This window comes from Heloderma suspectum, chromosome 16, assembly GCF_057233095.1.
Source record: "Heloderma suspectum isolate Gila_16-S chromosome 16, 16-S_ref, whole genome shotgun sequence".
In the NCBI taxonomy this organism is placed as follows: Eukaryota; Metazoa; Chordata; class Lepidosauria; order Squamata; family Helodermatidae; genus Heloderma; species Heloderma suspectum.
In genome coordinates this window covers 2,913,952-2,939,431 of record NC_139473.1, presented here as the reverse complement: position 1 = coordinate 2,939,431, position 25,480 = coordinate 2,913,952, and the positions used below count along the sequence as shown (strand labels likewise).

Here is a 25,480-nt window from a genome sequence, read left to right as displayed (position 1 = left end):
CCCTGGTGCTCTAAGCCAGCCACTCCCTATGGTTTGGGGAGGCTTCTCTGCACACGTGGAGCTCAGACTTCTCAGACACACCACTGAGTCTTGCCCCTGACCTGGATAAACTCCCCCCTTAACAAGTTCCCTCTTACTACGGACACAGTTCCCCAAATACACATACATGGGATCGAGGGGTGTGCTGCCCTAATCCTTGTTTCCGTATAGCTTGTGCTGAAGCTCCACGCGTGCATAGCAGCCTCCGCACAACTGCTGGATCAGAGCGCCAGGGCTTCCCCTCCGACACTCACGCCCGTGTTTCCCCATCTGTCCAGGGATCGGCTTTGCCATCTGCATCATTGCGTTTTACATCGCCTCATACTACAACACCATCATGGCGTGGGCCTTGTACTACCTCATCTCCTCCTTCACGGATGAGCTTCCCTGGACCAGCTGCAAGAACTCTTGGAACACCAACAACTGCACTGACTACTTCTCCAGCCAGAACGTCACCTGGACCAGCAACTCAACCTCCCCAGCAGAAGAATTTTATACGTAAGTGCATGTAAGTGGAGACAGCCCTGCCGGAAAAGACAGGGTGGGGAAGGAGGTGCAGAACAGAAGGGGCGGATCGTTTGAGCCTCCTGCTTTCTTTGGAAGCGTTTTTAGGACTGTGGTGTGGATTGATAGGTTTTGTAGCAACCCTTATTATTCCCACCATCCGTTTTCACAGCTCTCAACACTTGGGTCCGCTTTCCCATCTCAGGGGGCTCCTTCCCTCCGCTTCAGTCGGCCCATGAAGCTTTCTGCAGTATGGGTACCAGTCATTCCCTAACATTCAGGGTGCTGGAGGCTGCTGCAAGAGTTGGCGAGCCACAAGAAATAAGTAAATTAAAATAAATTAAATATACCCGGCTCCTGTGAGGCCAAAGCACCCATCCTTAGAAAGGAGGGTGCCTGCTGTAACTCTGGAGGAGTCACTGCTCTGTTCTCGCCTTCTTTCAGCCAGCTTCTGCTGCTGGTGGTGGGGGTAATGTGGGCGATCCGTCACTCCCAAAGCAGCAGGTTTATCTGCTCCCAGCGGAGGCTACCCACTGAATCTCTGCACGAGTCACTGCTCTGGGTGTAGCCCTTTCGATCAGGAGGCATGCCCAGGATTTGGTGACTCATGCGGAAACACATGGAGAGGAAAGGGCTCATTTGGGTGTAAGAGCATCTTACTAGTACAGCTCTTAAAAGTAACTCCTTTGGGGTTTAAGGGCGAAGTGGGACCTTAGTTTGGGAAGCCTTGGATCTTTTTCTGCATCACTCCCACTCGCCCTACGGCTGTCAGTGGTTTCTTAGACAGAGCTTGTCTGAGTGCCCGATACAGAAAATCCAGACAGTAAAAACAGGCTAATGACGTAAAAAACTGCCAGTTTGCCATCTTCTGAACAGCACCCCAACTCAGTATGAAATCGGCCCAGGACAGCCGCCCTTGTTCTGTGGAACAGTGGAGGCCCAGCTGTCCTCTTCCTGCATAGCCAGGTCCAGCAGTAAACTTTAATCCAGGGGTGCAGAACTTCTTTCAGCCCAAGATGCCATTTTGGAGAAGCTCTCTGGCCAGAGGAAGGGGGTGTGGTCATCATACTTTTCCAGCTGCACTGTCTGCCGGTCCATTTCAAAGTGCTGGTATTAACATTCGAAGCCCTGAACGGCTTGGAGCCAGGTTATCTGAAGGATTGCCTCCTCCCATATGTGCCTGCCCAGACCCTAAGATCGTCCCCAGGGGTCCTTCTCCGGGAGCCCCCGTCAAAGGAAGTGAGGTGGGTGGCTACCAGGAAGAGGACCTTTTCTGCTGCGGCCCCCCTAGCTGTGGAATGAGCTCCTTAGAGAGGTTCGCCTGGCACCTACGTTGTACTCCTTCCAGTGCCAGGTGAAGACTTTTATTCTCCCAGTATTTTAGCATTTTAGCATCCTAGTCTTTTAGCTCTAGTGTCTTAAATCTGTATTTTAAATCTCTGCATTGCTGCTAGGTTTTATTCTGATTGTACTGTTATATTGCGGTTTTAAGCTTTCATATTTTATATTGTTTTATGCTGCACTCTGTGGTTTTAATTTTTGTGAACTGCCCAGAGAGTTTCGGCTGTTGGGTGGTATAGAAATGAAATACATAAAATAAAATAATCTGGGGAAACCTGAAGAGATGGATTTGGCCCTTGCACCACAGTGGTGCTCAAAGTTTGTATGGATTGAGCACACTGACACCCGGATCCTCAAGCACTAAGCAAATGGCCACTCTTTTCCCCCATCCCCTTGGCACTGCCTCTGTAAGAGTTCACAGCCCAAACAAGCCACGACGTCCTTTTCTTTTCCGTTTCAGTCGCCACGTTCTCCAAGTGCAGAGAGCCAAGGGGCTGGATGACCTAGGAGGGGTCAGTTGGCAGCTGACGCTCTGTTTGCTGTTTATCTTCACCATCGTGTACTTCAGCATCTGGAAAGGGGTCAAAACATCTGGAAAGGTGAAGCATGAGGCTGACTGCAGGAGGAGGCTGCATGCAGGGGATTGCATCGGGTGGTCAGAATGCAGAACGAAAGCTGTCTTGCTTTGAAAAGGAGCGTTTTTAAAAACTCGCAAAGGATGGCCACAATCGTGTTCCCAAGAACAGCTGATTCCAGAGTGGAGACGGAATGATCATTCCTTCAGCCCTCCAAAATCGTCCAAGTTTGCAGCCTCTTGTGATCTGGGCTAAATACCCTGCATCAATTCTAGCTTTTCCACAGGGCAATTTTAGCACACTTGAGACCACATGCCTCCTGAGTATGGGACAGCAAGCGACTGGTTACCTGCCTGGGAGTGTACATCTGTGGATCCCCCAGACAGATGTTGAGAAGTTGGCGGCGCAGTGGAGTCTGAGTCATCCCCTGGCTCCTCGGGGGCGGGGTTTTGGCCTGGGATATATTGAGGAGACGGCCAAAGAGAGCAGAGTTTGGCCATGCCGGCTGGGAATCATGCAAGTCCCAGTCCATCACATCTGAAGGGCACCAGGTTGGGAGAGGCTGGTCTTTTATCAAAGATCACAAAGTGTGCAGGCTTTAGAGATCTCCAGGTCTCTTCATCAGGCAAGGTGTTACAAAAAGCAGGGGGATGGAATTTGAATGTCTGCAACCCCTCTTCCTCCATATCATCTCAGGACTCTGACTATACAGACATCCTGACTACAACATCCAGCCAGTCTCCCCCCAACCCCACCCCGAATTCTTTTTGTAACATCTTGCCTGATGAAGAGATCTGGAGGTCTCAAAAGCTGGCACATCTTTGGTGATCTTTGAATGGCCTAATCACTCCAACCTGGACTTTGGCATTTTTCTTACAGCCAACATGGCTGCCTATTTTTTTGCACATGTGTGAGTCATCCTTTGATGCTTCAGTCCATGGGGCAATGAACCTATCTGGGTGAACCAGGCCCATAAAGAGCACAAAGTACATTTCTTAAAATTGCAATCAAACAGTTAAAATGCACCAGCTCTATAGAAACCAAGAGCACACCCATGCTCGAGCCAATATCACCTCTTGAACACAAGGCACCATAAGCAAAGCCTCTCCCCGAGATTAAATAAGGTAGGCAGATAATATTGGGAATGAGGAGAGGTCCCCCCCATGGCACGCCGGACTGAGGCGGTATCTTTCAACATGGCCAAAACATAGTTAATTCAAAGCATGGTGGTTTTCATCCTTAGCATTTGTGGCTTTCCTCAATCGAATCCTCGGCCAATGCCGTCTTAATTTCTTTTCCAAACAGGTTGTGTGGGTGACGGCCACGTTCCCTTATGTCATCCTCCTCATCCTCCTAATACGGGGCGCTACCCTGCCCGGGGCTTGGAGAGGGGTAGTGTACTACCTGAAGCCCGACTGGCAGAAACTTCTTTCCACTGCGGTAAGGAAAAAGGGGCAGACAAGAAGATCGGCCCCATGGCCAAGGAAGATAAATGCACTTCAGTGGTAGGGTGAGCCAGACACTCCAGGACAGACCAATATTCTTCTTTGGAGATGCTGTGGTTTAGCGATGGCAAAATCCAGTTCAATTGAGCCTTAACTTGCATGAAACCGATAGCTGTGTCCATGTGTCATTTCTCCCTGCATAGTTATGAAAGTCTCAGACCTGGGAGTGGGGAGGGCTGCAGGGAGGCAAAGCGAGATCTCAGCCCTTTAAGTAATAAATAGAGCGAATACCAAGATTATGGGTTCTAATATTTGCCAGCCGGCAGTCTCCCAGCTGATAGGCGAGAGTTCAATGGAGAGGAAATGAAGACACACCGTTCTCTGATAAAGTCGCATCTCCAATAAGGCCCAGTTGCTTCCCTAAAAAGTAATAACGGGCATTGGTATTGTACTGAATATATCTGAAGTGAGGAGAGAGCAGATTGCAATCTCTGCAAGGCCGTCTAGCCGGGAAGCTTCTGTGAGCCTGCTCCTGTAAGAGGAAGGATGCTCTGGTCTCAGCTCCGAGACCAGAGGAGGGGAAGGAACTGGCTCGTTCTTTGGGAAAGTAAGAGATTAAGGTGGCTAACCAGGAAAGAGATCGGGGGGGGGGGGTCGATAGCTCAGTGAAGATGTCAACCCAGGGTGCAGTAGCTGTAAAAAGGAAAAGAACAAAGGCAAATTCCATGTTAAGGATGATTAGGAAAGGGACTGAAAATAAATCTGTGGTGCATTTCTTGGCTTGGTTGGCCATGCTGACCATGGTGTGGGGTAGTGGTTAGAGTGTTGGACTGGGTCTGGGGAGACCTGGGTTCTAGTCCCCCTCAGCCATGAGGCTCCCTGGGTGACTTCAGGCCACTCTCAGCCTAACCTACCTCACAGGGTTGTTGTGAGGATAAAATGGAAAGGAGGAGGAGGAGGATCATGTATGCCACCTTGGGCTCCTTGGAGGAAAGGCAGGATACAAATGTAATAAATAAATAAACAAACTCAGTTGGCCATGCTGGCTGGGAGATGATGGGAGCTGTAGTCCAACTGACTGGGAGGGCAGGGTCAAATAGCTGCTGCTTCCACTTGGAGCCTACAGCCTCTGCTACAAAGCAGCCTGGATCTAACAGCTGCCTCCGTTCCAGCGAAAGTCCCCATTGCAAGCTCTGGACTTGAACACTCAAGGCTGGGAGGTGAAGGAGGCATCCCTCCATGCCCAAAACTGTCGTGAGGCTTCCCATGACGACTTTCTGTCTTTGACTGATGTCCTTTTCCTGATCCCTCTCTCTCTCTCTGTGTTTGCTCTCGTTAGGTGTGGGTGGACGCTGCTGCTCAGATCTTCTTCTCTCTCGGCCCAGGATTCGGGGTCCTTCTGGCCTTCGCAAGCTACAACAAGTTTCATAACAACTGCTACCAGTAAGCTTGATCAAGAAGGATAATACCCAGGAGCGGTAAAACACTCTACCCTCGATTCAAAGTTCCAGGGGTTGGGCGGCCGGCTCTGATCCCATCAGAAGCAGAGACCACTCAGTCTCACGCTGGAGATTGCTCTGCACATAAAAGAGTGAAAGTATGATTTCACACTCTCCCTTCCCTTCATGAGCAAAATCTGGTGTGTGTGAGACAGTTGTTTATTTAATATATTCATTTCATATCTTTGTTAATCAGAAGAACCTAAGAAGAGCCCTGCTGGATCAGACCAAGGGCCCATCTAGCCCAGCATTCTGCTCCCACAGTGGCCAACCAGCTGCCCACAGGAAACCCACGAACAGGATATGAGCGCAACAGCACCCTCCCGCCCATGTTCCCCAGCCACTGGTGTACATAGACTCACTACCTCTGGTACTGGAGGTAGCACAGAGCCATCAAGACTAGTAGCCATTGACAGTCTTCTCCTCCAGGAATTTGTCTAATCCCCCTTTTAAAGCCATCCAAATTGGTGGCCATCAGTACATTTTGTGTTAGCAAATTCTATAGTTTAACTCTGCACTGTGTGAAGAAGCCCTTCCTTTTATCTGTCCTGAATCTCCCCCCAGTCAGCTTCATGGGATGACCCTGTTGGGTTCTGGTATTGTGAGAGAGTGAGAAAAACGTCTCCCTATGCACTTTCTCTGCACTGTGCATAATTTCGTACTCCCCTATCATGTCTCCCTTCACTTGCCCTTTTTCTAAGCTAAACAATCCCAGCTGTTGTAACCTTCCCTCATAAGGGAGATGCTCCAGCCCCTTGATCATTTTAGTTGTCCTTTTCTGCACTCTTTTGAGCTCTACAATATATATTTTTAGGTCACCCTTCTTTACAATAAGCACTTTATAATAAAACCATAAAAATAATAAAATGCAACCGTTCCAAACCAAAGCTCATAAAAAGACATACATTGCAACAAAAATACATACAGTGCAATCAAATACATTCTTTTCGGAGTCTTCTTGGAGTCTGTTGACACCACTGGACAGACTTTACAGATCTCCATGAAAGAGGTGGGACTGTGGCTCAGTGGAAGGGGAATGCCAAAGGTCTCCGGTTCAGTCCCCAGCCCCTCCGATTAAGGAAAGGATTGGGCAGCAGGTGATGGAAAAGACCCTTCTTTGCCTGAGACCCGAGAGAGCTGCTTCCAGTCAGAGTCGGCAATACTGGGCTTGATGGACCAAGAGTCTGAACGGAATAAGGCAGTTTCCTATGTTCCTGTGCACAGGAAAAGGGCAACCAACATTGCAGAAAAGGGCAACCAAAATGGTTGTGGGGCTGGAGCAACTCCCCTATGAGGAAAGGTGACAATGTTTGGGGCTGTTTAACTTAGGCGGGTAAAAGGAGATATGATAGAGGTGTACAAAATGATACCTGGTGTGGAGAAAGTGGAGAGGGAGACATTTTTCTCCCTCTCATCATACTAGAGCCCAACGGGGTCATCCGATGAAGCTGAATGGTGGGAGATTCAGGACAGAGAAAAGGAAGGGCTTCTTCACACGGCACAGGGTTCAAATATGGAACTTGCTACCACAAGATGTAGTGATAGCCACCAATTTGGATGGCTTTAAGAGGGGGTTGGACAAATCCTTGGAGGAGAAGGCTATCAATGGCTACTAGTCCTGATGGCTCTGTGCTGCGTCCGGTATCCAAGGCGGTTTGGATCCATTCAGCCCCCCTGCCTCAAATCTCAACTGTTCTCGGCTGCCACAAATTCCAATCAGCTTCTGCGGATTCTCTCTTTCTTCAGGCAGAACAATAAAGCCAGCTGGAGAGCATGGGGAGACGGTGCGGGGACACGCCCCAGGCACATCTCGATTCTCAGAAGGGCATTTGGCTTTTCATTGCAGGGATGCTCTGGTCACCAGCGCTGTGAACTGCGCAACGAGTTTCGTGTCTGGATTCGTCATCTTCACCGTGCTGGGCTACATGGCGGAGATGAGGGACGAACCTGTGTCAGAGGTCGCCAAAGACACAGGTAGTCCCCTTGGTTTTGTACTCCCTCTACATCTCCTGTGACATTCTGGGGTGTCCGTTGCCCTGAAGGAGGATCACTCTGTATGGCCTTTCCCCCCTCCTTTTTTAAACAAAAGCCGGGCTTTGGTCACCACTGCATCTTGTTATGCAGATGAGTCTGTACGGGAACGGCTGGATGCAGCAAACATTTGCCCCAGGTTCAGTGGCTTGCTTGTGGAAGGTTCCATGTTCCATCTCCAGTTTTAAAAGGAACAAGGGACAAGTGGTGCGAGAAGTCTTTCTTGGCCTGAGACACTTGGAGGGCCACTGCCAGTCAGAAGAGACAATATTGGGCTGGATGGATGAACAGACTGCCCTTGTAGGAGGCAGCTTCCTGTGGTCCTGTGAAACGGCTTTCAGAAGGCGACTGAACTCGGTTCCTCTTGGCTCCTGCCCCGGGGTGATTCCTCAAACACCCACTTGGCTGACTGATTCAGACAAAACGCCCAAATGCTGGCAAAGTGGAAAAGGACAGCACTCTAAGGAAGCCTTCCCCAGCCTGGTGCCCCCCAGATGTTTGGGACTTCAACTCCCTTCAGCCCCAGCCAATATGACCAAGCTCAGGAATGCTGGGAGTTGTAGTCCAACACATCTGGCAGGCACCAGGCTGGGGCTGGAGGCTCTACGGGATGCTGAAGAGACTTGAAGACAAAACAGAGACAACCTTGGAGAGAGGTCAGTATGTTCATTCTAGGAAAAACAAAACGCGACAGGAGGTGTAGGATTAAGCCTTGGGTGTCAAATCCCAGGCCTGTAGGGCAAATCCAACCCATCTGTGTTCCCAGTATGGCCCTCTGGGGTTCCCAAGAAGGCCCCGCTCAACTTTGGGGGTCTCAATGATGGTGTCCTACTTGTGACCCCTCTGTGTTGTCCCACTGCTCCTTCCATCTTTTCTCTTACTGTGGAAAATGAGTTAAGACAGAATTGCTACATGAGGCCTTCTGAATGGAAGCACTAAGAGCCCTCCAACTAGAAGTACCCTACAACATCAGGATTGTCTTGTTGACTCAAACCGATGCTACTTCTAGCTTGTTCAGTCTGATCATGGTGGTTCCATACAGCTATGTGACTAATCTCCGTAGAAAAAGACAGAGGTAGAACTCTGGTGTCTGCCTATCATGGGACACGGGGTGGTCTCGAACCGGTAACCTTTTGCCCTTAAATGCTTAGCCATCTAGCTGCTTGAAGTGGGGAGGGGTGGGGTGATCGGCAGAGGGTTGACAATTGTCTACATTAAATGCAACGCTATTCATACCAGGGGACCAACCCACCCGCACCCCGATGCAATACTCAGATAGCACAGCACAGGATACCCGACCGGCTTGCTGCAGCCACCTCTTTGGAGGCGCCCGTAAGGTCAGCCTGCCAATCAGCTTGGCTCCGGACAGTGCTATTGTTGGGAAAAGTATTGCTTCTGGCCACGGTTGCTCATGCCTTAGTTACATAAAGGCTGGGTCGCTGGAACGTGCTTTAAGTGGGGCTGCCTTTGAAAAGTGTTCGGAAACTTCCGCTGGTCCCGAAATGCGTCAGCTCGGGGTTTTAAGCAGAGCCAGTTTATATTTTATCATATTTGTTTATTGTATTTTGATGATGTAAGCTTGCCCTGGGAATTTGTTCAAGGGTGGGGTTTAAATGCCTAAAATAAAATTTTGAGAAATAAAATAAAAAATTCAGGGAGCATGCAGCTCTGTTGCTGTGCCAGCCGGACCGGCGGCTCCTAGTTTGTTTCCGAGCTCAATTCAAAGCGCTGGTTGTTACTGGATCAGGACCAGGTCGCTTAAAGGGCTGCCTGTCTTCCACATCAAACTGTCAGCCACTCAGAACTTCAGGGGAAACTTTGCTCCCAATCTCGCCACCATTAGAGGTGCGGTGGGTGGGAAATGGGGAGACAGACTGCACTCTCCTGGCACTGGACTCCCTGCCTGGGGAGATCAGACTGGCTCCTTTCGCAATAAGTGTTAGATGCAAAGTTAAAACATTATTTATAGGCGGAGGGGTGGCATGGTTATTGCAGTTGGACTGGCTCTTAAAGTAGTTGCTGATCATTACCCAAGCTGCTTTTTGTGTTCTAATGTACTGCGTAGATGTGCGTCTGCTTCTGTCAGGGGTGTTGAAGCCCTTTTTAGCCCAAGGGCCAAATTCTATTTTGTAGACGCTCTCTGGTGCTGCACTGCAGTGGTGGGTGGGGCAAAAGGCTGGATTTGGCCCCCCAGGCCTGCAGTTCCCCACCCCTGGCCTTTCTGGCTGTTAGCCACATTGAGCATCTTGTTATGACTTGGAGACGTGGGAGATAAAGAAGTACATTCTGGAGGAAATGGACTGAGCAGGTGGGGAGCCCTGTTCTCATGTGACGGCGGGCAGGCGCGATCTTTCCTGACTCTGTTCTCTCCTTGACTGACAGGACCCAGCCTCCTCTTCATCACCTACGCAGAGGCCATTGCGAACATGCCCGCCTCCACCTTCTTCGCCATTATCTTCTTCCTGATGTTGATCACTCTTGGACTGGACAGCACGGTGAGCAGTAGAAGTTCAGTGGCGGTAGCTGAACGCACAATTCTTCCAGATTGGCCAAAGCAAATCCAAAGCATTAAAATGTCACATCTCTTCGGATAAGTTCAGTTGATTTTTTTTTGCTGGAACTTTGACCGTTGGCTAACTGGGAAGCAAGAGGGGTATTTCCCCACTTCCTCTCAGGTTGAGCACCTTCACCAAGGAGTTTCATTTCTTTGCTTGGGGAGGAGGCAGGCAAACTCTGACTGCAACCCTTGGTGGTGGTGTGGGTCTAGGCAGAGTATGACCTGCCTGACCCAGCAGGATTTGGGCTTATTCCCTGACCCCAAAATAGGGTCAATACTCAAGCTGTGAACACTGAACCATTCAAGTCCCTTTGCAGGCTCTAGGGACAGCCTCCCTCCAGATGTGTTTGACTGTAACTCCCATAATCCCCAGCCATGTTGGGAGTTGCGGTCAAAAACATCTGCAGGGACCAGGGTGGAGAAAGACTGCTCTAGCAACTCTGGGCAGAGGACAGTGGCTGCCTTTTCCTTGCTGACCCCTCAATGCGCTTCTTCCAGTTTGCAGGCCTTGAAGGGGTGATCACCGCGGTCCTGGATGAGTTCCCACATGTCTGGAGCAAGCGGCGGGAGCTGTTTGTGCTTGGCTTCATTGTGACCTGCATCATGGGCTCGTTGTCGACGCTGACATTTGTAAGTAGCTCACCTTTCTGGGGCCCACCTAGCAATCACACTGTTTGAGGATATCGGCGTGGGCGGTCTTTGACGGCGTCTTCCTGTTAGCTCCAGTTGCTCAACCTGTTGTGCCAGCATAATGGGCAACCGCTGGCACAACAGAACATTTCAGCAGAGTTCCGCTCGTGGTATCTGAGTTTGGGAAATGACACTGTTGGGTACTAACCTGTGTGCGCACATGCGTAGTGTACAACTAAACATGCCACCGAGCAGCAGTCCCCCACTGGCTGGGAGATGCTCGGGGCTGCAGTCCAATGTATCTGGGGGGTGCCAGATTGGGGAAGGCCACCACAGAAAGGGTGCTGGAGAATAACCCTTGCATTGCAAACAGCTGGGTGTGCAATCCAAAGTTCGCGCCATCTTCTGCAGCAGCAAGGGATTCCTTGTTTCCATAGGGCCTGCGCCACTCAGCTGCCTTGACTCAGTGTGTCACAGCATGGTGCTAATAACACCAAAGCCATGAGCTCGAGGCCTTAGGAGGGAAATGGAGTCTCCTTCCGTTAGGGCAGGGGTGGGCAGCTTTCTGAGCCCCAAAGGCTGCATGCAGGACTAGGCGGTGGGGTGGGAGGCACAGACACCCACCCAGCCACATCGTGTGTAGGGATGGGGAGGTTTAAACCTATCCTCCCTGCCTGATGAGATCAGAGGATGGAATCACTGTGGTTGGGGAAGATTACGACCTCTCCCTGCCACCCTCAGCGATCTTGACCCAGATTGCTGGGAGGTGGGCAAGGTGAAAGCCTCTTCTCCTCCACATCCCAAGCAATCCTGAACCAATTCCTCTTGTTAGCGAGGAAACAGTGATCTCTGTGTTGGGATCGCTGGGAAGGAGGTAAGGTTAAAGCCTCTCCCCCCTCCCCATGAACCCAATCAGATCAGCTGTGTAGTTGATCAACTGGGGGGCGGGGGGAGTGGATGGGGCATGGAGATCAGCCAAGGGCCAATATGGGTTGCCCATGTATGACTTAGGGAAAGGGTTGAAGCTGAGCAGGTAGAGCGGCGCCCCTGGTTTATATACTGAAAGTCCCAGTTCGATTCCTGGCATTTCCAGGCAGGGCTGGAAAAACCCCTGCTTAAACCCCTGGAGAGCCGCTGCTGCCAGTCAGTGTTGACAATACTGGGCTAGATGGACCCAGGGTCTGACTCAGTAGAAGGCGGCTTCCTATGTTTCTAAGGCAGCTAACCAAATGACCATTGCACAAAGCAGCTACAACAATCCAGTACAAAGTTGTCGCCAAGATAACAATCATCCTGCAGAGGATGGTTTTCGAGGGACAGCTAGCTTTGATCGCTCCCATGGCTGCTGCTGCCAGCTAAAGGTCTTCCCATGGGCTGTTTTAAAATGTAATGCATTGTTTCAAAGCATTCTAAGCTGCAAAGGATGTTCCTAAGTGATAATCGAGTTCCGGGGATTCAAAGGGATGTTGAAACCCGCCTAGAGCAAAATGACAGATGATGCAAACCCCGCTTCCAGAAGGGGACTTGGTGTGTCTGACGTTCTCTGTGGTGTTGTGATGCTGCCAACAGATTGGATCGGATACCAGGCTGACTAAAGATAGCGAATATCTGATGGGGAGGCATTGCTAGGCTGGCTCAGACCGGCGTCCCTTTAGATTAGAAGCTCTCTGTATTTCTGCATTGTGTTTTATCAGCAATTCCTCCTTGCTTTGGAAACCTTCCTGTAAACTAGGAGGACCTGGTTCCTGCTGAAGGCACAACTCCCTTTCCTTTGGGCATGCCTGGATCCCACGGCAGAAAGAGCTTAGAAACAAGGTTCTGCCTTCAGCCCTTCTCTCTGTCATTGGGGAGATGCACCTTCAAGGCATTCTCCCCATGGGTGAAATGGAGAGGCACCAGTCCCATCAATCTCACTCAAAGCCAAGGAGAAATGTCTGCATTTTCCATTTTCTACATGACTGCTGCATTGTGGGAGGCAAAAGAAGGGAAGCCTGTTGAAGACATAGGTCATGAATGCCATTGAGGATTGCTAATGGTCCATGGGGTCACAAAGAGTCGGACACGACTTAGCGACTGAACAACAACAACAACAACGTTATGCTGGTATTGAAGGGCGGATTATAGCACATTTCTGGTCTGCACTCTTTCTCTCTCCCTGCATCCTAAAGAGCTGTACACAGCTGACTTCCCTTCTGGAAACTAGAAGCAAACCTGTCATTTCCCATGCTCTCTTTTTCCCAGGGTGGTGCGTATGTGGTGAAGCTGTTTGAAGAATACGCCACGGGACCAGCTGTGATAGCTGTGGTGTTTCTGGAATCCATCGCGGTGGCTTGGTTCTATGGTGAGCTTAACCACGTTTCGGGGCACCCACCAGCCAGGCTCCCATGCTTCTGCAAAAGCATCCTTCTGCCAGGAGCATCAGTCAGGGCATGCTGCTAGGCCCTTAAAAGATTAGGGCTCCGTCTTTCCATTGGCTTCATTGTCTGCAGTGAGCGGTTCAACCCCTCTTGAAATTGCTCCCTGTATGCCAGTTAAGCTGAGAAAAAACCAAAACGTCAGTTGGCACCAACGCAGGGCTCTGAGGAACAGATCCAGGGCCGTCAGAAATAGATTTGGGGCTAGAGCACCACAGGCCTGGGTGTAACAATGCCCCTGGCATCCGTCTTGTTATAGCTGGCTGCTTTGGAATATTTGGAGTACAAGACAGCTTCAGGTTATGAAAGGGAAGACACACACCTTTGAATGCCCTGCTTCTCAAGAGACAGCCAATGAGGCACACAGGGTTTGCTCCAGTTCCCTATGGCTGCTTCCCTTCCACTTTCTCACCTCACTTTTCTCCACCACTTGCGCTGGGCCTGCCATCACCCTGGTCCCAGTCAGACAAAACCAAAGAACATCCAATATCCCACAGTGTAAAGAAAAGATGAAGTCCCAAGATGTAAAAAAAAAAAAAAAAAAAGTTTTATGCCGCAGAGTAGCGCTCTTGGCTAAGGACCTCAGTTTTGTAGTCTTTGCTGTTTTGGATAACTATAGCTCCTCCCTTATCTGCTTCTGTAATAACAACAGAGGAATCTGCATTTAACTCCCTGAAAGCCTGTTGTTCTTTTCTGCTCGTATTAAACTATGGGCAGGAGCTGATGCTTCTATTTTCTCCATGTCCTGTAAAGCCAATCTTTCAAAGGTTTGAATAGCCAGATCGGTAGGTCAGGGAGGCATAAATGTGGAAGGAGTTCTAAAGCTGGCTTCGGAATGTGTGTATTCCGAGACACAGTGTCTCCAGAATAATGCCCAGCCACTATGTTTCCTTATGACCCTGAACGTATGCATGATGAGCCAACTTTCAGGTTGGTGTGGAACAGCCTTCTCAAACCAGGTAACCTCCAGATGTGTGCTTGGAAACCAGAGAATCATCACTTCCTTTTTATTTGCTCAATCTAATGCATAGCAGCACGGGATTCATTTGGGTCCTATCCCTGTCTCTCTGCAGGCATCACCCAGTTTTGCAGTGACGTGAAAGAGATGCTTGGATTCAGCCCGGGATGGTTTTGGAGAATATGCTGGGTAGCCATCAGCCCTATATTCCTCCTGGTGAGTCTGTTCGAACATATAATAAAGGGTGCCATCTCCCCAATCTGTTGGGATCTCTCTCTAATTTGCAAACCGGCAACATGCTCTTTCATGCGACACAGTAACTGTGAGGCTCAGGGATAAGAGCAACATTTTGAGGAGTAACATTAAAGCACTAATTCCGCAATTATTTTAGTAGGAAATACTGCTTCTAAAAGAGAGTGTGCCAAGGCCTCTGAAGCAAGGCACAGCGTTATTTAGAAATGTGTTAAATGACAACAGATATTGGGAAGTATATTAAGGATCCAGCCTAGCTCATGTACTATCAATCATTGGCCTGGCTTGAACATAATGACAACCAAAAGTACAGTCTGAGTATGGGTTGTCGTTGAATCATGAATTGTTGTTACGTGTGAACCCTGCACTACGGTTTGACTATGGGTTCTTAACCACAAACAACCCAGAGTTCACAACCCAACAACAAATCATGGGTACTCTTCCTGGGTTGTTCGTGGTTAACAACTCATAGTTTAACAATAGTGCTGGGTTCGTGCATAATGACAACCCACAACAACAACCCATGATTCAATGACATACTCCGGATTGTCATTACATATGAACCAGGTCATTGTTCTTGTAATGACCTATGGCTATAAGCAATAAACATGTGTGGTTTTTTTAAAACGACACTGTGATCATTGCTATGACTTGGTTAGAATTTACAAAGTTATTTTGGTGCAACAAGGAAGGCGGGATTGGGAGTGTGTGTTCCTTGGACAGCTACTGCTGTCTCTTCCCTCTGCCCTGGCATGTTGCACAGCAAACTGCTTTTGAACATGAGAAAAATTTCAAAAGCAGATTGTGATATTTGTGGGGTCGGGGGGTGGTGGGTGGTGGTGAAGAATGCAGTTCCAAGAAGAAAATTCATAAGTGGCGTGCCCAAACCCTCGAGTGCATCTGAAATAGCTCTCTGGATCTTGGCACTATTGTTGTTGTTGTTCAGTCGTTCAGTTGTGTCTGACTCTTCGTGACCCCATGGACCATAGCACGCCAGGCCTTCCTGTCCTCCGCTCTCTCCCGGAGTGTGCTCAAGTTCATATTCATTGCATCGGTGATGCTATCTAGCCATCTCATCCTCTGCCGTCCCCTTCTCCTTTTGCCTTCAGTCTTTCCCAGCATCAGGGTCTTTTCCAGGGAATTTTCTCTTCGCATTAGGTGGCCAAAATATTTGAGCTTCAGCTTCAGTATCTGTCCTTCCAATGAGCACTCAGGGTTGATTTCCTTTAGTATGGACTGATTTGACCTCCTTGCAGTCCAGGGGACTCGTAAGAGTCTTCTCCAGCACCACAGTTCGAAAGCATCAATTCTTCAGCGCTCAGCCTTCCTTATAGTCCAGCTCTCACAGCCATACATTACTACTGGGAAAACCATAGCTTTGATTATACGGCCCTTTGTCGGCAAGGTGATGTCCCTGCTTCTTACTATGCTGTCTAGGTTGGCCATAGCTTTCCTCCCAAGGAGCAAGCGTCTTTTAATTTCATGGCTACAGTCACCGTCTGCAGTGATCTTGGAGCCCAAGAAAGTAAAATCTGTCACTGCTTCCATTTCTTCCCCTTCTATATGCCAGGAAGTGATGGGGCCAGATACCATGATCTTCGTTTTTTTAATGTTGAGTTTCAAACTAGCTTTTGCACTCTCCTCTTTCACCCTCAACAAGAGGCTCTTGAGATCCTCTTCACTTTCTGCCATTAGGGTGGTATCGTCTGCATATCGGAGGTTGTGGATAATTCTCCCAGCGATCTTAATTCCGACCTCTGATTCATCCAACCCGGCATTTCTCATGATGTACTCTGCATATAAGTTAAATAAGCAGGGTGACAATATGCAGCCTTGTCGTACTCCTTTCCCAATTTTGAACCAATCGGTTGTTCCATGTCTGGTTCTTACTGTTGCTTCTTGACCCTCGTACAGGTTTCTCAGGAGACAGGTCTGGTACTCCCATCACTTTAAGAATTTGCCACAGTTTGTTGTGATCCACACAATCAAAGGCTTTAGCATAGTCAATGAAGCAGAAATAGACGTTTTTCTGGAATTCTCTTGCTTTCTCCATGATGCAGCGAATGTTGGCGATTTGATCTCTAGTTCCTCTTCGAAACCCAGCTTGTACTTCCGGTAGTTCTCGGTTCGCATACTGCTGAAGCCTAGCTTGTAGGATTTTGAGCATAACCTTGCTGGCATGTGAAATGAGCGCAACTGTGCGGTAGTTTGAACACTCTTTGGCGTTGCCCTATTGACACAGGGTGAAATCCAACATAAGCCCTACTTAGAGTAGACCCATTGCAATGAATGGGACTTCATGACTAACTTAAGTCCCAACTCAAGTAGTATTTATGTTGGATTTTACCCACAATTGCATACAATGGTGTATTTTGGATCTTTCCTGTTCTTTGTCTTTGCAGAGATAGTTTGTTCTTAAATTTAACATCTAATAAAAGGAAGCCAGTAGGAAAGCAGTTATTGACTGCTGCCTCCAAGAGACACCTAGCCAAATTTTTACAAAAATAGATGGCATCCTTTACAGATTAGGGTTGGGGGAAAGAGACAGAAATTGGATCCACTGTTTCTGCAGCCGATTTGGCAAAGCCATTTCTAGCGCTACTAAACAAAGGCTTACCTCCCTGTTCCCAAATTAGCTCGCTCTGTCTCTTTAGCGTAGTTAACACTCAGCATCAAGCCAGAACAGAGAGGTGTAAGAGTTATTGATGGTAAAAGCCATCTAGATGTAAGGCCAGCCTGGTGGCTTGAAAACAACCCTGCTGGGATGATTAATGCGTGTTTAACAAATTTCCATTTTATTACCAGTAGAGGAAAAGGTATAAATAAATGTGTAACCACATCAATCATTTTACACACACACACACACACACACACACACCAGTGTTTATGAGCCTGAGACAATGAAATTAAAAGCATGATGTTCAGGTACTGTGGTTATTTGGAGTGAAATAAAACGAGGGCAGGGGTTGTGATGGATGTCTTGGGCGAACTCTTTAATTTCTGTGGAATGGAGATTCTATGGGATAGTGGACTGTTGCAGCTCTGACACAGTCCCTGCTTACAGGTTTTGTTCAGCTGCTTCATTCTCTTTGCTGATGAGCAATTTGGAACATGGAATGGAAGAACAGCAGCTTATAAAAAGCAACACTTGAAAGGGGAGGAGGAACTGGGGTGGTGCAAGGATTCTTTCTGCTTAAAGTACTTCAAAGTACTGTTTAAAGTATTTAAAGTACTTATATGCTGCTTTTGGGGGCAGAGAGTTCAAAGGGTGGCTTACAAAAGACAATTAAGGGTATCCAGTTATGCTGGCTGGGGAATGCTGGGAGTTGTAGGACTTTTTTGTCCAAACTTGCGTAGGATTGCACCGTAAATCCATAAAACAATGCAAACAACACTTTATTTATCATATTCTGCCCAATCATTTAATCTCTCTGGGCGGGTGTAACGAACCAGTGTTTCCATCTTGCATCTTGCCTCCCCATCTTGCATTTTGCCTGGGAGTTAGGACAAAGAGAGTGTTTCATGTTGTTTTTTAGCTTTAGGAATTTATTGTTTTATGGCGTAGGACAGGAAATTGCTGGTCAGTGAGGGGCCCTGTATAAGGAAGATACTGGCACCCCGAGCTTGTGACACCTAAAGGAGAGGGTGGGTATGGCTTATCTCAAGGATGTTGGTTTTCAGTTGGGGTCCTTATCTACAGCCCCAAGGGTGTAAACTACTCAAGCCCACAAGGGAGTGAAAAGTAGCTCTGGCTGGCGAGGTGTGAATCACGCCATCCCTTCTTCCAAAGGGACGGGGGAAGCAGCGTGGCCAAGTTGAGCTGGACATGGTATAAAGCTAAGAAGGGCTGCCAGCTCTGGGTCCTTTGTTGCCCATCTGGTTCAGAGGAGGTATGCAGGTTGGTGTGGTTTATGATAGAAGGGACGCTTGCGATTCAGTAAGTAGTATAGGCCAGTTAGTAGATTTCTTGTTTTAGCTGTATTGGGTTTCCAATCCCTGGTTTGTCTTTTTCAATTCTTGTAACTTTCTTACTGTTTATTCTTCCCAGCCACAATATATGTATCAGTAAATGCATTACAACAGCAAATGACATAAAATATACTAATTATGGCTGTAATTTGCCCAAGGTATGCTCATTGCAGTACATCTTGCCCAGTTCAAACACAGAAAACGCCAGCGCAAAATCCGGAGGATGTGCCAGGGCCCTGGGGAAGTCTGCGGAGCCCCAAGTGGCCCGGATTTCCTGTGGCGGACCTCCCCTCCAGACCGGACGCTGGGGGGTCCACACATCCCTAGCTCACGGTTCCTCAAAAACCTGGATCCAGCACTGCTGATAAGCCAGCCCTACCTATACCTGTTTTCCAGAAACTTGAACGAAACCCCTTCCCTCATTTCCACCCCTCTTTTGATCTACTGCTCTGATTTCTTCTTGAATTGGGAGCATAATTCAATTGAATGCTGGTGGGTTAAATGGGTGCTTTCATAGAATCATAGAATAGTAGGGTTGGAAGGGGCCTAAAAGACCGTTGAGTCCAACCCCAGAGATCAGGTCTGTGGCCCTTAACAAAGCCCCAAATCTGCTACCTTGTGGTACGGCTACTACTGCTTCTCTGCCTGAGCCCCAGTTCCCATCAATAACCATTTTGGCGGCTCTCCAGTTTATCATTTGCAGCTTTATGTCCAGCCCTCCAGACCTGCGTCTCTTTGACTACACTTATCCGTACTGGACCATGGTGGTGGGTTACTGTATTGGGACATCGTCTTTCATCTGCATTCCTGCCTACATGGTTTATCGGTTGGCAACTACGCCGGGAACACTGAAAGAGGTAGACTTGCGCACTTAGTTCAAGGAAATGTATGGCGACGGGGTGGGCCCAGGAGGAATCTGCGTCTCTTTCTTGTCCTCATTTAACATGTCAGTGGCTGACCTCCGTGCCAGTGCAGCAGCGTCAAGGTGATTGTTGTTGGCGCTTTCCTCCCTCCGTGGAGGGAGGCTATCCTGAGATGGGTCACCCATCCTCAGCAACCTGGAATTGCTGGCTTCTCTTTTGGTGCCCGCTGCGTGGCATTCTGTTCTCCCCACTGTTCAATGGGGAAAGGAACTTCTGAATAGGCTCTGGGGCTCCTTCCTTCCAACTCTGCTATCCTACCTGAAACAGGTGACCTTCCCGCTCACTAACATGTTCTTTTTTCTCCTCTGCAGCGTATTCTAAAAAGCATTACTCCAGAAACGGCCACAGAGATTCCTTTTGGTGACATCCGCATGAATGATGTTTAAGTAGCCATTTTTATTTTGGTGGATGTGGGAGAGGTAGGGGTTGGTAGCTCCTTGCCTCTCTCACTACTTTAAGCTCTTTCCCAAAGAACTGAATTTCCACCAAGAAGCACTTTTGTGATGGAGGCGGAAGTGTGGTGAACAAACGGTTAGGCCTCCAAGCATTTCCACGAAAGGTCGGCTGCGCTCCTTGGCACACCAGACTCCTTTGAGTTCACATTACTGCACTGGTTATGTTTCGGAAACATGAGGACGTACGAGTGCGAATGGGTACCCACAACTCCATACCTGTGAGTACAGGGCTGTCTGAACGCATGCATGGTTAACTCAAGCCTCTGTCAGGCAACTGTGGCAAGTTAGAATTATAGTTAGCATCCATCTGTCTGTGCCAGCGCACCTGTTAACTCTCTCAGTGTGACTCTCTGTAATAAACCCCCCTATATTATTTGTTTTTACGGATTTCACTATTTTCAACTAAGCTGAAGAAATACAGGAACAACCCATCCAGTCCTGCAAGCCATATCTTATCCAGCTAGTACCGAGTTTCACTGCTTGAATGGCTGCCCCAAGCCCTGGAAGAGGGATATTACCAGAAAGCCCTGTATAAAAGTTGAACTTCTATCATGCAGCTCTTGCAGTACGCTGTCACTTGAGACTGAAGGGGAGGGAAGGAAATTGAATGTTGGGGGCGGGGGCAGATCTTTGTACCTAGAACACAAACAGGTCAGAGGAAATGGGAAGGTAGAACTCTTCTCTCTGACAAACTATTTATGTGCATGGATTGTTTGGGGGTGGTTTTAATTGGAGGAGCATTCAAGTGTGCAACCTTCCTCTGCAGTTTTGAAAGGCTACCGTCCAGCAAGAGCTGCATGACATGGTCCTGCTGTTCATGTACCTCAGAGATGTCGGAGAAATCTGCAGTGGAACCAAATGAGTTCAGATTTGTATAACTCTGACCTGCAGATTCTGCAGGGGACCATTTTTCTAACCTTAGGGAATTCTACGCAAATTCCATCATAGAAAAATACACAAAAATTTTAAAATGGCCAAAAATATACATTTCCCCCATTGGCAAGAGCATGAAAATGCACATTTGGGGGGGATTGGGGCATTTTGTGGGAATTTGTGTATTTTTGTATGTGTAAATTTGCGCAATTTCGGAAACTTTAAAAAATCCGATTCTGTCGACGGGCAAAACACAGATGAAACTGATTTCACACAATCCATACATCCCTAACCTCCGTCATAAGAGTGGCCTTGGACAGCTGAGTGCTGATGCAGTCACGGTGTGAATCTTTTAAACACTGACCAGGTAAGGAGACAGCGAGGTGTCTGTTCATCACCTCCTGCCTCACCCCATGTTGGAAGACATTTCAGATGGTAACCTGCCATGCAGTAGCATTCAAGTGAACAGTGAGTTCATTGCCTGCATCACTTTCCCAGCTGTTCACCTGACCACGACTCCAAGTAATGCTCTTCCTACCCACTTTCCTTTGCCCCGTCTGGATGTCTCTCGTGCTTGCAACACTGAGTGTCACATCTTCATGGGGCTTGGTCCAGTGGTCTGATGCGTTCATGGAGCATATCTCCCACACTCTGAGGAATAAGTCTTACAAGGTATGTTGGTGCTTTTCTATGGGTGGGCATAGGGGTTTTGCAACTGTGTGCAGCTGCTCCATCGGAACGGTGCTCCACTGCAGCTCCACACAGGGGGCACAGACAGCAGACCAACACGAGTGCTGGGGCGACTGCCCTGCTGCTGTCTGCATGGGGGTAGAACACAATGTCAATTCAGAGTCCAAGTGTGCAAGACCATGCTTCTTTTGCTGAGGTATAAGAATGCCTGTGGGGCCTCTGGCCGCTGTGCTGAAGAGGCAGCGGTGGACAATGCAAGCATGATTTCTTCCCCCTAAACCGTATCCTTGCAGTGCAGTGCCATCTCCCTCTTTCTGGCAGGTGTGTATTCACTGCCGTATTTCGTAAATCTCATATGAACTGTAGCCCAGCGTTACAGTGCATTTGCACAGGATGGCAGTGACTTTCTCTTGCGAAAGCCTCTTTTTATGAGCATTAAACTCCAAACCTCCAAGCTGGTGGAGCCACTGGGGGTGTGTGTGTGTGTATTGCTGCTGCAAAACAAGTTGCGTAACGACCCAGCCAGCTGGGCTACACTAAACCTACCTAACACATACAATGCTGAGATTAGAATTTATTAGGCCCTAGAACAGATGCTTCTTGTTCTGAACACGCCTATCAATGGAGCCGTGAGCGTGTTAAAGAAAACAGTATTAAATCAATTTCTGACACATGAGCATATAATCTACCAAGGATTTCAGACACATTAAAAATATTGGGACCTGTGAGAGAGGTTCATTTGGGAACTTACAAGGCAACTGCTACTCTTCCTGTGTGAACTGGGACTGTTTATCTTTTTTTTCTATGGAGAAATCAAAACTGGAGTTTTATTTTACAAAACTAAAGTATTCCTCTCTATCTTGTATATAATGCACCTATATTAATTTATGCCGCTGCTTCTGTTATTGAATGTCCCGAGCTGGAGTGTAAGTCATGAGTATGTGCCTTGCAACGTAAACTGTGACTGTAATAAATTTAATATCACAATAAAATGGCAGATGTATCCCCCTCGGTCTGGTGGGAATATGATTTACTAAAATTAACAGATACCGAGCAAGAGGACATCTTGAACAAATGCATTTGACTGACACAGACTTCTCCACTCCACTTAGATGCATAGAATTGTAGCGTTGGAAGGGGCCATTTAGGCCACTGAGTCCAACCCACCCTGCTCAGTGCAGGAATCCAGTTTCAAGCATTCCTGACAGATGGCTGTCCAGTCTCTGCTTGATGGGGAGCCCACTGCCTCCCTGGGCAGTTGGTTCCACTGTCGGACGTTTTTCCTGATGCTCAACTGAAATCGGCCTCACTGAAGCCCTCCCTGACCTGTGAACTGGAACATGCACCAAATAATTCTCTGTACCTGTGCACTGCAGAAGAATGGTAGCTTCAGGCAAGCCATCTTATTGATAATCTCATGCAAGGGGTAGGCAATGTGGTGCCTTCCATAGGTTTTGGACTACAACTCCCATCAGCCTCAGCCAGCATGGCCAGGGATCCTGGGAGTTGTACTGCAAAACATCTGGAGGGCACTATATTGCCTATCCGTTCCCTAGAACTGTTTGAAAGCCACAGAGTGAAACCAATTATCACAGTAACATTTTTAAATGGCGAATAAGCAATCGTGCCCCAGCAGACTTCAGGAACTGTGGCAGTTCTGGCCTTCTTTCTGATCCCAACACATTCAACAGGGAAGCCAGGGACAGCTGATAGCACACTGCTGAAGATTACATGCATTTTTTAAAATTCCACCAAAGGAATGCATGGCAGAAATATTACACTCATTCATTCGATTTGGAATATTTTATATACCATTTCCCATTTTAAAAATCCCGAAGCAGTTTTACAACTCGTTATTAAATAATACATCATAAAAAGCATAACAGCATTTAGATAAGTTAATGGTTGGGAAAAGCCACGATAAACAAATTAGGTCCTGGTGATTGTCGAAAGCACGTGATTGTCAGCGCCTGACGTATCGCAGAGGGGAGGTCATTCCAGAGGGAGGAGGCCACCGCAGAGAGGGCGAGTTGCTGCCACCTGGAACTCTGCAGGATGTGGCACAGATAGCAAGGCCTCCTGTGAAGATCGTAGTGGACTAACAGGTAGGGGGGCACAACCTTTCATGTAACCTGGTCTTAAGTTGTTTAGGGCTTTATGTGTCAATAAGAATACCCTGAAGCTGGCTCAGAAGCAAACTGGCAGCGAGTGCAGCTCTTTCAGCACAGGAGTTATATGTGCATGGCAAGGCAGTCAACATTCTGCACTAGTTGCATCTTCCAAACCAGCCTCAAGGGCAGCCCCACATAGAAAGCATTACAGTAGTCCAGTCTAGAGGTTACCAATGCATAATTCACAGTGGTTAAGTGGTCTCTGTCCAGGAACAGGAGCAGCTGATGTAGCAACTGAAGTTGGTAGAAGGCGCTCCGTGCACAGAAGTCACTTGGGCTTCTGATGACAACGATGAATCTAGGAGCACCCCCCCAAACAGTCTAACAATTCTTTCATGGGGAGTGAAGCCCCATCCAGAACAGGTAAACTTTCTAGTTCCTGGCCTGGGAACCACTTACCCACAGTGCCTCCATCTTACCACGATTTCAGTTTCATGAGAATATTAACATCCTCGTGCATAAAATGAAGCACAAATTTGTTACTTCACTTCTGTTGAACTTAACAGGAACACCCCTTTGTCCAGTCTCACTATGTACCATTCTAAACGGTACTGTGTGATTAACTGTGGGAATGTTGAACTCTGTTCCTGAATCGGTGGCTTCTTCCCTTGTCGTTACTCCTGTACTCTGTGTTCCTCAGTCGTTGCCAGTGCCCCAATCGAGATGCATTTCCCCTAGGAAACAGCACAAGTGTTCATTTATGTCCATGCAACGTGGTGGCTGATATCACAAAAGCTACTGGCAGCAGGTACATGGGGGAGATAACATTCTGAGGCCAGAAGGTTGAAGGTAGGTTACCCTGTTCTGCAATTTATTAGAGTAATACTGATCTAAGAACCTTGTGGTGGCTACTGTAATAGATAGCAGAAATCTGTTACCTGAAAAGGCCCTTTAGCTAAGATTGTATTGATTGCTGAAAACAGAAGGGGTGGAGAGGATGACTGCACCCTCTCCCCGTACACTAGTATGACAGAGAGGGATTTAACAGTGGTCAAATATTAACAGTTCGGCAACCAAAGGAAAACGCACACTGTCCTGCATGAAGTGTGCCTTCTTTTCAACTCTATCCTGCCCCCCCACCCACGATGCACAAAAGCAGGGGCGATGTCACACACACACACAAGCACCTGTCCTCCAGCCTCTCGCACCAGATTCTCTCCCATGCTTCCTAACCTCAGTTCCATATGAGCAAGACAGTGGAAATAAGCGTGTCACCTTCCACCAATCACTTCCACAGGCCACATCAGGACTGCTACGTCACTTGCTCATCTGTGCCCCAGCCTCTTCTCTTCCCATCAGGATGGGCCCAACCAACACCTTTCTCAATGCTTACAGGTCCCAGCCCCAAGGATTCTTTATGATACATGCACTTTTATATGTATGGTATCCTGAGGCAACATAAACGCCTGCCAGCCTTGTAAACCAGGGGTATGCGGAATACCTGATGGAGGGCAGACATACCACCCTGTTTGCTGAAAACTGCAGTAGAAATTTCCTTTATAACTGCAAGTTAATTTCTGCATAGTTTGTTACTCTAGTTGGTGATTATATTAAGTGAGCTAGTGTAATGTTATCATTAATGAGTTGTTAGTTACCAAATATTTGGCAGGTGTTTGTTTTGTTTTCACAGTATTTGGGCAGTAAAACAACTGCTTCTTGGCTCTCTCAAATGGACAACCTAGGAAGCAACAGTCTCTCCACCAAACAATAAATAAAAACGATGCTTCAGGCCAGGAGATCACAACTGCAAATGGTCCAATTTTAGCAGGGTCACTTCATTTTTAAGACAGTATGCCTTCTTTTTAAAGTTTATGGAAAAAGCACATCAAGTAAAAAGCAAAGACGTAGAAAAAGCTTATTGGTGTCTGAGACAAGTTAGAAATAAAGGTGTGGCATTTGCCCCAAACAAAACTAAACAGGAAGCCAATCTTTTATCACTGAGACAACCCTCACCATCACCTTCCTTAAAAACTAAAGGCCCACACATGAAAACCCTTTAAAATAATCCACAATGGAGAGAGAGAGAGACGGCTCACAAACTACTAGGAAAGCACATGTCTATTTCTGGAGCTGGCAAAGACACCACTACTGTCTCCATAGCAACAAGATACAAACTTCCTTCCCAATAGCTTCCCAGGACACAGGATGAAAACA

General features: G+C 47.9%; 1 protein-coding gene across 1 annotated transcript in view; it reads left to right on the top strand.

The window, feature by feature from the left end:
* The window catches only part of SLC6A4 (solute carrier family 6 member 4), a 30,244-nt gene extending 6,078 nt beyond the window's left edge, over positions 1 to 24,166 (top strand). Inside the window, exons 4-14 of the mRNA XM_084823153.1 lie at positions 318 to 537; positions 2,345 to 2,483; positions 3,765 to 3,899; positions 5,244 to 5,347; positions 7,250 to 7,377; positions 9,817 to 9,929; positions 10,490 to 10,621; positions 12,863 to 12,962; positions 14,109 to 14,209; positions 18,904 to 19,071; positions 19,449 to 24,166. Coding sequence (XP_084679279.1) covers positions 318 to 537; positions 2,345 to 2,483; positions 3,765 to 3,899; positions 5,244 to 5,347; positions 7,250 to 7,377; positions 9,817 to 9,929; positions 10,490 to 10,621; positions 12,863 to 12,962; positions 14,109 to 14,209; positions 18,904 to 19,071; positions 19,449 to 19,523 — 1,415 coding nt within the window. The 3' untranslated portion in view covers positions 19,524 to 24,166. The remainder of the gene's footprint in view (positions 1 to 317; positions 538 to 2,344; positions 2,484 to 3,764; positions 3,900 to 5,243; positions 5,348 to 7,249; positions 7,378 to 9,816; positions 9,930 to 10,489; positions 10,622 to 12,862; positions 12,963 to 14,108; positions 14,210 to 18,903; positions 19,072 to 19,448) is intronic.
* The last annotated feature ends 1,314 nt before the right edge of the window (positions 24,167 to 25,480 follow it).